Source organism: Nematolebias whitei, chromosome 3 (assembly GCF_014905685.2).
Source record: "Nematolebias whitei isolate Nwh7 chromosome 3, NemWhi1, whole genome shotgun sequence".
Lineage (NCBI taxonomy): Eukaryota > Metazoa > Chordata > Actinopteri > Cyprinodontiformes > Rivulidae > Nematolebias > Nematolebias whitei.
The window spans coordinates 17,292,824-17,304,003 of record NC_056500.1 but is presented as its reverse complement, the minus strand read 5'-3'; the positions used below and the strand labels follow the sequence as shown (position 1 = coordinate 17,304,003).

Here is an 11,180-nt window from a genome sequence, read left to right as displayed (position 1 = left end):
TATTACAAATAAAATATTGACATTTGCCACCTCCACATCATTGCATTCAGTTTTTATTCACAATTTGTTTAGTGGCCCAACTTCTTTGGAATCCGGTTTGTATATAAATGATTTGTGGTTACGACTTTTCACAAACTGGAATTCTGTTTTTACACTTTGCTTGGATAAAGTTAACAATTTGAAATGAGTTGCTAAGTACAAATTATAACAAGATTTTAAGATCATCACAAATTAAATCAAACCATATCTTAAGAGGAACCTAAACTAAAAGATACTTAAAAGATAATCATTATAATTAAGCTTGGAAACAGTCCTGGAACTTTGTAAGGAATATCTAATCAAAAGGCAACCTTATCAAAATAAAGAAGGGGGCGTCACAACTGGCAAGAAGCTGAAACTTGACAGAGATAAGTCTTTAAATTATGGTAATTCTGACTGGCTGAAATTCAAGTTGTTCAAAAGTTGTTTCCCAGGAGGTCTAGATGTGATGGATGAAGGTGTATGGGTACACACCATGGACTTCCAGATCCAGATTTGAATAGAGTGTCGGGTGGGGGGCTTGACTTGTGTGTGTGTGTGCTGAGTCATGACTGGTTATTTATTCCCAACCCCCAGTATTTGATGAGGAAAGTACTTCAAGTTCACCGAAACTTAACAAAAACTACATTCAGTTCAAAGTTTTACCTAATGCCCTGTAACAAGTTATTTTCTACTTTGGTTTTGTTAATGCTACATAGTTTTTTAAGTAACATCAAAAAATGATAAATTGGGCTAAACATTAATTAAATCATTAAACGGGTCGGAGGCCTCGTGTCCAATTGTCACCTTCTCACAATGCTGTTATTGCGAGTATCACTCATCCCTTTGTGAATAGCAAGCGGCCATCAGATGAATGATGGGTCTTTAGGCTGATGGTCCTCCTTTATCACGTGAACAACTAGTTTTGGCTGTCACCAGCAAACTGGCAGATCACTATGAGACGGTGATAATTATAAGACTGAGTTTAATGCAGCACCTCAGACTGACAACAAAGTATTTTGGATTAAAGACGAAACGTTTCAACAAGTTTTTATTTTTTTAATCCGTCCAGGGGACCAGATTTAACTTTTAGAATAAATTGAGTGTTAATGCTGCTTATCATATTAACTGATTTTAACCATTCATAAAAAAGGCAAACATTTAGAAGTTTACAAGACATGTAATAAAAGACAACATTTTAAATCAACAGTGTTCATCAGATGATGACTTTCAGCTGATTTCCTGACAGTGGACTCTTTAAGCTGAGTGAATTTGCTTGCAGCTGCTTTGTGTCCTCTCTAAATGGAGCCTCTGGTGACCTCTGCTGGTGGAGTAGCACAACTACGTTTCAAGTCTACATTCAGCCAGACTAGAGCTGCTGTGCTTTTTGTATCTGAATGTGATTGCACAGACCACCATCCTCCAACTATTGTTTTCAAATACAGTCATTGAGAGGGAGGAGGTGAAGAGCCCAAGGTCTGCTTTATTCAGCTGCCTCCCCCACGGTGAATGTTTGTGTGCTTTTTGGAATGAGGACGTGTGCTGCTCCATCTGTGCTGTAATGAAGAACACATGGGATTTCTGACACTGTAAACCATTGCGTTATAAAACAGAGAGATGGAGGTGACCATTTCCTCCTGTCTGCACTTTACGAGGTGCAGTTGTGCCTAAAGTCAGTGATGGTCGTTACCAAGTCGGATCGCAGCAAGGAGCTGTGTGTTGGCTCCTCAGCCACAGATGTTTGGGTTTGGAGGTGTCCTGAGCTGGAATGTGCTGCCTTCTTGTCCTGAAAACGTTGTGGGGGGATGGACGAGTGCATGTGTACGCTGCTGCAGTCTGAAGGTCCTCCTGGAGGTTAACGCAGCAAGTGGTCCTTATATAAACCACCACATGTCTTCCTCTTTGAATAAAATGTACAGTTTGCAATGTTTATCTTGGACACCAGCAGCATTTTTGTCAACAGCTTTTTCTTTTTTTAACATGTCCCTGACTCATTCAGGACAAATCAAGTCACTCAACTTGCTAATCTCATTTAGCATGCCCCCTGTCCTTTGTTATTGATAAAAACACATTCCATCCAAAGCTTGTGGACATTCCCCTCTTTCACCGTCTCCAGATGTGCAAACGCTCACTTCAAAGTGATGAATGCATTTTGCATTTTCAGCTTTTCATTGCTAATGGTGCCTATCTGAGGAACTCACTCGTGTAATTACTCTTGTTTTTACCCCCCACATTGAAATGTACTACTTTAACATAATTTCTAAATAGTTCAAACAATTTAGATGATAAACTGCCCACCAGGGAATAAAACAGGGTTGTTGTTTTTTTGCATTGCCTCAAAAAGAACAGCATGGTGTTACATAACAACTTGCACAGAACATTGAATTTGTCTGGTGGGATGAGTGTCACTTTCTGTTCTGTGTGTTTTTTTCTTTATTTTTTACTTGTTTTTTGAAAAGGAAGATATTAATGAAATCTGTGTGAACATTCAGAACAATTTTATGCTTTGAAAGGTGTTACAAACAGGACGTCTAACTTTGTTCACACTCCGTTCAGTTTTTTCCTTCATCCTATAACACGTAGATAAATGAGCGCAACATTTGAGTTAGAAACATGCGCATGAATAATTTGGTTGCTAAAACAGTGTCAGTAACAAAAGAACAGGCCTGGCAGCGCTGCTCTGTCTGAACACGCAAAGCAACACTTCCATTTTAATTACAGCAGAGCCTTTGAATAAGCCGTCTTGTACCTTTGGAGACGTTTTGGCTCACAGTGGCAGTGAGTGGGAACTTGTGCAAGAGCAAAAAGATGAAGAGCAGGCGAGTGGAGAGCTCCCCCTGAGAGGAGGGAGGAAGCTCGGCTCCACCTCCTCCCATTCTCACCATGTGATCCCGCTGGTTTTAAGAACCTCTCTGCTCCTGTTTAAACTCCAGACTGCTTGTGTTTTATCGCTCGATCGGCTGGGTCTTTATTGCTGAAGCGTTCTGCCAGAAGGGAGATTAAGATGCGCTGCAGGATGAGCTACAGTCTACCCTGCTCCCCGCTGGCCTCCCCACCACATTCAGGGCGATTAGTGCCTTACAGAGCCAGATGTGTCAGGTATGAAACGAGTCTTTTTAAACAGCTGTTTGCGTTGTGTTGAACTCCATCCGCTTTTTGTCGAAACGAGAGTAGATTTAAGCTTTACAGTCCGAGTCTTCGTGCACTCTGAACAAACTCTTTCCAGTTAAATATGCGCACTTTGAGCTCTCCATCGGCACTGGGTTTTTTTTGCGCGTGCACGTCACGTACACGCTGTTTGTTTGTTTGCCTTAAATATCCATGTGCTTGCTTTGTGTTTACATTTTGTGGTCACACGCCGACCCAGACTTCCCACAGAGCTGTACGTGCGCTCCAGCACGCGGGGATGGATGGGCATCATTTAATAGAGAGCCCCTTACAGACAACTAGTGTGCTCAAAATAGCACTTATAGCTGAACTACTGTCAGTTCTAAAGGCTTAGTGAAGATTATCAAGCTCCGTTACATGTGCACACATGAATAAACATAAATTACTGTTTTTATTATTTGCTCATATTCATTTAAATTAATCCATCTTTAATAGATGTGTATTTAAATGTTCCAAAAGTCTATAGTTTGTGTTTTTTTAAGGAGCAAAAGTAGTTGGCATTGTTTGTATTTTACGTCATATTTAGGGATTTAAAACTTTAAATTCATCCTGTACATGCTTTTCTGCACATTTTGTTCCCTCCTTTGCCTTAGATCCAGGTTGAAGCCAAAAGTAGTGCCATAAAACCCAGTCCCCCTCTCTTTCTCAACCAGGACCATGATTATGCAAGGTTATCTAGAAGAATAAGACCTCCGATGACCAATAAAGGGCTCGGTTTTGTGGAAAAAGTGTTTAAAAGCAGTAAAAGTTTTCCTGTCTCCTTTCAAGTTGGGAAACTGGGCATTGTGTTTTTCTTGCATATGACCTGGGATGATTACTCGCATCGCATTATGTCTTAACGATAAACGTAACAAAGGAAACCTTAGATTAGGTTGATTCTATTAGCTGCAGACTGAAGCCTTTCTGTTTGTGTGAAACCTGCTTCAGGTGGAGCCTGTACGCAAACAGGGTTCAGGGTTCACTGATGTGCTGCTGCAGTCTTTGGGGAGCTGATTTTAACTGTTTGACTTCTTTTACTTCTGCAAATTCACTCGTACAGTCTTTAAACCTCTGGACTTTTTATTTGCCCTATAGATCTTTTAAAGACCCAAAACTTTTAAAGTACAAGCTTCCTTTTTTTTAATCACAAATGAACACAACACCTTTATTAGATTGACTGTAAAGATGTAGGAATGTGTGGGCAGTAAATGTTTGAGCTGCTGATTGGACCCTTCAGAAGGCGACCCTTCTCCCACCTCTGGTTATTGACCTCTCTGCTGTTGCTGTCAGGATACCGTGAAGTAGCTCCAAATGGTGTCACAACTGAGTCAGTGTCTTCTTTTGTCCAAACACAGACTAACTGTAAAGCCGCTTTGAGGTTTATCTGTGTTACTTCAGAGGCGCTTGCGAAATTTCTCCTGTAATCTTTTGTCAATATTTAGTTATTGCGAATGTGCTGATATCAATCTAAAGCTTTTGACATGTGTTGGACGGGGTTCTCATCTCTTGCTGTTTTCTTTCCACAGTGCGTCTGGTGCCAGTGTTGTTGCCATCGATAACAAGATCGAGCAGGCCATGGTGAGTTTTCCACAGAGCCACGGTCAGCCTAAACGGCGCTTGTTCTTCACTTCACGTGCTAATTTTAGTGAACCCCCTTTCTCGCTTTCAGGACTTGGTGAAGAGCCACCTGATGTACGCCGTTCGCGAGGAGGTGGAGGTGCTGAAGGAGCAGATCAAAGAGTTGTACGAGAGGAACTCTGCGCTGGAGCGTGAGAACGCCGTGCTGAAGTCGCTGGCCAACACGGAGCAGCTCAGCCAGCTGTCCAGTCAGCTCAGCAGCTTATCGGCGCCGCTGCAGCTGCACCAGTACTCGCTCGTCAAAAGCACGGCTCCCTCTCTGGTTCACCACGACGGGAGTCAGAGCGTCCCCTACCAGCCGAACATCACCTCGGCATGAACCCTTTGAAATACTCTCATTAACTTAACACCTCCCTCACACAGGTGAGGAAGTTCTGGTTCCACCGCCCCCCACAAAACCCCTCATGCAACAAAAAAAAACGTGGCTCGGCTCAGTACGTTCCATTTAAATCCAAGTCTACAGCAACGTCTTTGTCATTATGAGCCATGGCTCAGCTTCACAGGGCCGTCACCATATTAAGACATTTACCAACCCTTAAGGTCTTATTCTGGTCCTGTGTTTGGCTGCAGTGGGGGGGGAGGCGAAAAGGGGAGCAGGAGAAGAGGAGCTGCTGCACATTGTAAAACTGATTGTTCGTGTGCAGGAAGCGGCGTTCACCAGCACAACCAGCTTGATTTGTTGGGACAGACTGGAGGAAGGCAATGTTAAAACCTTGTGAAGGACCATTGTGATGAAGGTCCTGTCAAACCATCCAGCATGGACTGTCCTCCCAAGTGTCCACACCCCCACATCACTCCACAGCTGGAGGAGGCCAGAGGAGCAAGTGGGACTCGGGAGGAGGGTGGAGGGATACGTGCGGAGCGAGTCGAGCGCTTCGGCTCGTTGAAATGCTGCATTGCAAGCTTGTTGTTTTTTTTTTTTCTCAAAGCCACCGTACTTTGACATGAATCCGAATAAATTTTCATTAGTTCAGTTTTAAGTATTTTCATTTATTTATTTCAGGGCTGCTATTTTCATAATGTAAATGTCATGAAGTTACATATTAAAAGAAAAAAAAAACAAACGCCTTTTTCTTTGAGTTTTATTTTTTGCTCTTTTTTTTAACTGTCAGGTATAAATTTCATATATACACATCTATTTTGGCAACGTAGATCTCAAAAAGTAGGCAATAAGTGCAAACACTAAAGCTGAGCTTTTATTCAGTGAAATCCAGGTTGAATGTATATTTTGTAAAGTATTACGAGCGTGGAGGGATTGCACAGGAGAGTGCCTGTTAGGATATGAAATGTGACGGGTTGTTTCAGTAAAAATGAATTTTCTTTTTCTAGACTTTGTCATAAATGGAGATGAATTTTGAGGGGTTTGGTTTAGAGGTGGAAGAAATGAAAAGCTGTGAAAAGTCTTCAACCTACTTTATAACCAAAGACTAAAAATGTGTTCTTTTTATTATTATTATTTTTAAATGCACATGTTTTCTACTGTCCATCCCCGTTTATGTTGTTCTGCATGATCTCTGATTGGACCACTGTCTTACCTCGTGATTTTTTTAAAATCCAGCACTCTGAATTTTTCTGTCGGGCTGTGAATGATTGTCGGAGGGTTTGTTTTTGGTCGGGGTGGAGGAGGTGTTTGACGCGATAGATGTGGAGGAAAAGAATGGAGGGAATAAAAATGTAGTTTGAGGGAGGAGCCGTGTGCGTAAAAAAAAAAAAACCTGTCACAAAAGGAGCCATTGTTATTGTTCTCATGTGAACGCCGTTAAATCTGATCTATTAAACATTTCACACTTTGACGCTGCAGCCCGGTCCATTGTGTCTGAGCTTATTATGGGATGTCCTGTCTGTGTCGCGTCTCTGTGCCTCCTGCAGTCGGCAGGCCGTTCGGCTTCTTCGTGGCTTAAAACCAAACCAAAATGTTTATTAATTGTACAATCAGACATGTTTTTTTGTTTGTTTTCTGCTTTATTTTTCTTCCATTGAAGGAGAAGCCATGTACTTGCCAAATGTACTGAATGAAAGTGATCACTGAGCCTTGGAGAAAATAAATGTCCTTGTAATGTGCTTTTCAGACAATTTTAGTTCTCTTGTCAGAAATAAATAACCTTTTCATTATCAGTACGTTGTCAGATGTTCTTATTCCCACACAACCACTGCACGCGTGTTCAATTTTCTTTTTAATTTTCAGTTTCTAAGAGTTTCCTTCTTGTCACTGTAGAAATGTCACAATGGTAAACAATCGTGTGTAGCAGAAAGTTTGCCACAGGTTATACAAACATGACCACAAAAACACACCCTGCAGGTAAAAAGAGTGAAAACCAGAAAGAACGAAGGGGAAACTGGAAAAAACAAACATTTTTTTACAAAACTATAGAGATTTTCTGAACAAAATAGTGGCATTCAGTAAAGTTGTAAAATGTAATCATAAGTTTATTTGGTTTAAAAGAATGGGTAACAATAAAAACTAGAGAAATTGCATTTCCTGTAAAAATGCAGTGTGAATGCTTATTGCAGAAGAACTTGCTGAGAAACGGCTGAAATTAGCTAAAAACAACAATCTGAAATGGAAGAACAAGTCTAAATTAGCAGAAGAAAGCAGAAAGAACACATAGTTGCTGAATTAGGTTTCAATAAGAAATTGGTACAAAAATTAGGAAATTAGCTAAAAAAAAAAGGCTGAAATTTGCGAAAAAGGTTGCTGAAAAGACAAAAAGAAGTTCAAACTACCAGCAGAAAGCTGAAATGAGCAAAAATGGAAAAGCTGGAAAAGCTAAAATTAACACAAAGGGCTAAATAGTAGCTGAAAGAGTAGAAAAAGCTGAAAGAAGCAAAACAAGCTAAAATTTGCATAAAGAAGTTATGCCTGAAAGTAGCTGTAATTAACATGAAAAAGGAATTTGTCTGAAAACAGTTGAAATTACAGTAGCTAAAAATGCTTAAAAAAGGCTAGCTGGAAAGTTACAACAAGCTTAAATTAGCAGAAGAAAGCAGAACATGTTTGCCCATTTATGCTGAAAGCAGCCAAAATTATCACAAAAAGTGGAAATTATCTGAAAAAAGCTTAAATTAGTGCAAAAAAGCTGAAAAGTAGCTTAAAAAAGGCAAAAAGAAGCTTAAATCACCAGAAGGAAGTGGCAAGAGCACATTTTTTGCTGAATTAGGTTGAAAAAAGTTTAAATGTGTGCAAAAACGTGCAATTAGCCAAAAAAAAAGAGAGCTAAAATTAGCATAAAACCGCTAAATAGTAGCTGAAATACCAGAAAAAGCTGAACGTTTTGATATATGATTTGTTGAAATGGCACATAAATTGTGGAACATGAAAAATGCCAAAAAATGTACAGGATTAAAAAAAAGGATCATAATAGTGTGAATGCTTGATAACAAATTTCTTTTGTCATGATCAAATATAAACTATTACAGCGTTATAGGGATTAGTGATGGAAACATAACAGATACATTACAATAAATGTACTGTTCCTTTTAGATTTAAGCTTTTCTGACAAGTATAATGAAGCAGTTGCAGCTGTGAGCGTCTTCAAAGACAAAAACTGAATGTAATGTCTTTTTCTAAATGCTGAGGAAAAGAGAGTTAGTCTCCTCCAAGCTCATTAAAACACATCATTGTACCAGAGTTACTCTGGGTGACATTAATCAGACCAACAGGAACCTAGGGGTTATTTTTCAACCAGGTTTTCTCTGAACTGTCAAGTTCCTGATCTTAGGTGTTAAGCTTTTTAGACTTACCGTATGTTTTTTGTAACAGCTTCCAGTTTTTTTACTTAAGAGGAAGACATTTTTTTTCTTCCTATCTTTAAAAAAGGGGTTTTACCTTCTGCAGATTTTTTCCTCGTAGAATTGAAAAAAAAAAAAACCTGTTGCCCATCAGGTGTTTTCTGTCTATATTTAGAGTTCCTTGAGATTTTGTTTTTATTATTGTGCGCTGGAAGCATGAAGGTGACGCCAACTTTTATTAGGCCTCAAGCTTATTTTGATGTAATATTTTCCTGACAGTTGAAGGAAGATGAATGTCCTCCAAATTTCTCAGAGTAGTCGCTGATAACGCTCCATGGAGTCTGATGATTGGAAGGAGTTTGTTCTTTTTCCATGAAGGAAGTGGTTCTTTAAAATTTGCCACAGGTAGAAGGGGAGTGGGCTCAACCTGCTCTTTGTGAAAGACAGATGAGCACGCAGAGGTGAAATCATCCTCGGTCGTCTATCAGCCACACATCAACTCGAACATTAATCACAAGTTTCACAACACGGCTGCAGTTTTATAGTTTTGGTTCAAAGCAACCAAACCTGGATGAACTCCATCACAACTGATGAATAATTAGACCCAATTTGTAATTTTTAATCACTTTTTAATAGTGTGATTTATGATTCAATATTTACACCACTTTATACCAGTTAATTTCTTATTTTCCCATATGTTTTGCTATATGACAGTCTTACAGCAGAACGTTTGGCTCATTCAAAAGATGGGTGGCTTTTAAACTTTTATACTTTTCAACTTATTTTATGCTATTAACGAATCTTTTCCACATAGAAATACACTGAGGTCTTTTCAGTTCCTTTAAAACATTTTCAGTTCAGTTATCTTTGAAATCTGCTTCAGAAAATTACTCTTTTGATTTCTTGTGCTACTTTTAGCTTTTAGCTACCATTCTGTTACTTATCACAGCCCTTTGATACATTCAGCTTTAAGCATTTTGCTATAGCTTTTAGATAGCCTTTTGTTACTTTTAGTTTTTAACTAACTTTTTCTTGCTTTTATCGAGCTTTTTGTTATTTTTAAATTTGAGATGACCTTTTGCTACTTTAGCTTCTTAAGCTTTTAGCAACTTTTAGCTTTAAAATATGTGCTTAGCTTTTAGCTAGCTTTTAGTCACTTTCAGCTTTTGTTGCTTTTATCCTGCTGTTTGCTACTCTTAGGTTTAGCTTGTATTTTGCTACTTTTTGCATCCAGTTACCATTTTCTACTTTTATTTTTAGCTAGCATTTTGCTACTATAGCTTTTAGATAGCCTTTTGTTACTTTTAGTCTTTAACTAAACTTTTCTTGCCTTTATCAAGCTTTTTGCTATTTTTAAATTTGAGATCACTTTTTGCTAGCTTTTAGATAGCTTTGAGCTACTTTTAGATTTTAAATAACCTTGTGCTTTTTTAGCATTTAGCTAGTCAAGTCAGATTTATTTATAAAGCACATTTAAAACAGAAACTGTTACCAAAGTGCTTAACAAAAATATCACAACATCAAATAAAAAGTAGCAAGATATATTTACAGCACATGGAATAAAAATATAAAACCAAAAACAAAATTAGAAACAATGAAATACTAAATCAGATCACGTTGTGTCAAAAGTCAAGGAAATAATAACAAAAAGCATAAACTCAGTCAGAAACAATGAAATACTAAATCAGATCTGATGACCTTGTGTTAAATAGGAATAATAACAAAAGCATAAACAGAATCCGCATCATTGAAAAACTAGATCTAAATCCGATCACCCTGTGCTAAATGTCAATGAGTACAGATGCGTTTTTAGGAGAGATTTAAAAGTAGAGACTGAGGTGGCCTGTCGAATGTTGATGGGCAGATTGTTCCAGAGTTTAGGGCCCACGACTGAAAAGGCTCGATCTCCTCTGAGCTTCAGTCTGGTTTTTGGTACGGCCAAAAGCAGCTGGTCTGATGATCTCAAAGCCCGAGAAGGAGTATAAGGATGAAGAAGGTCGGAGAGGTATGATGGTGCAAGGCCGTTAATGCACTTGAATGTCAGCAGGAGAATTTTAAAATCAACTCTGACACGTACAGGAAGCCAGTGAAGAGAGGACAGAACCGGAGTAATGTGCTCAAACCTGAGAGTTCCTGTTAGTAGCCGAGCTGCAGCATTTTGTACGAGCTGGAGACGTGAAAGTGAAGCCTGACTAATCCCAACATAAAGTGAGTTACAGTAGTCCAGCCGGGTTGTAATAAATGCATGGACTAGTTTTTCAAGATGGGATCTGGACAGAACGGACTTAAGCTTTGCTATCTGCCTTAGCTGAAAGAAGCTTTTTTGAAGAACAGAGTTGATCTGTTTATTAAACTTAAAGTCTGAGTCTAACACTACCCCGAGATTGGTAACCGATTGCTTTAGACGTGGCTGAAGGGAGTGCATGTTTACAGGATCAGTGACAGTGGTAGAGCTTGGGTTAAACACAATGACCTCAGTCTTCTGATCATTAAAACTCAAGAAGTTTGCAGCCATCCAAGTCTTGATGTCATCAAGACATTTTAGCAAAGGGTGGATGGAGCAGGAACTGTTTGGTTTTAAAGGCAGATAAATCTGAGAATCATCGGCGTAACAGTGAAACAAAATACCATGTTTCCTCAGGATTGAC

At 39.1% G+C, this 11,180-nt stretch overlaps 1 protein-coding gene across 1 annotated transcript in view; it reads left to right on the top strand.

The window, feature by feature from the left end:
• LOC119430612 (TSC22 domain family protein 2-like) overlaps positions 1–6,918 on the top strand; it is a 44,091-nt gene extending 37,173 nt beyond the window's left edge. Inside the window, exons 2-3 of the mRNA XM_037698047.1 lie at positions 4,692–4,743; positions 4,835–6,918. Coding sequence (XP_037553975.1) covers positions 4,692–4,743; positions 4,835–5,122 — 340 coding nt within the window. The 3' untranslated portion in view covers positions 5,123–6,918. The remainder of the gene's footprint in view (positions 1–4,691; positions 4,744–4,834) is intronic.
• Positions 6,919–11,180: the final 4,262 nt, after the last annotated feature.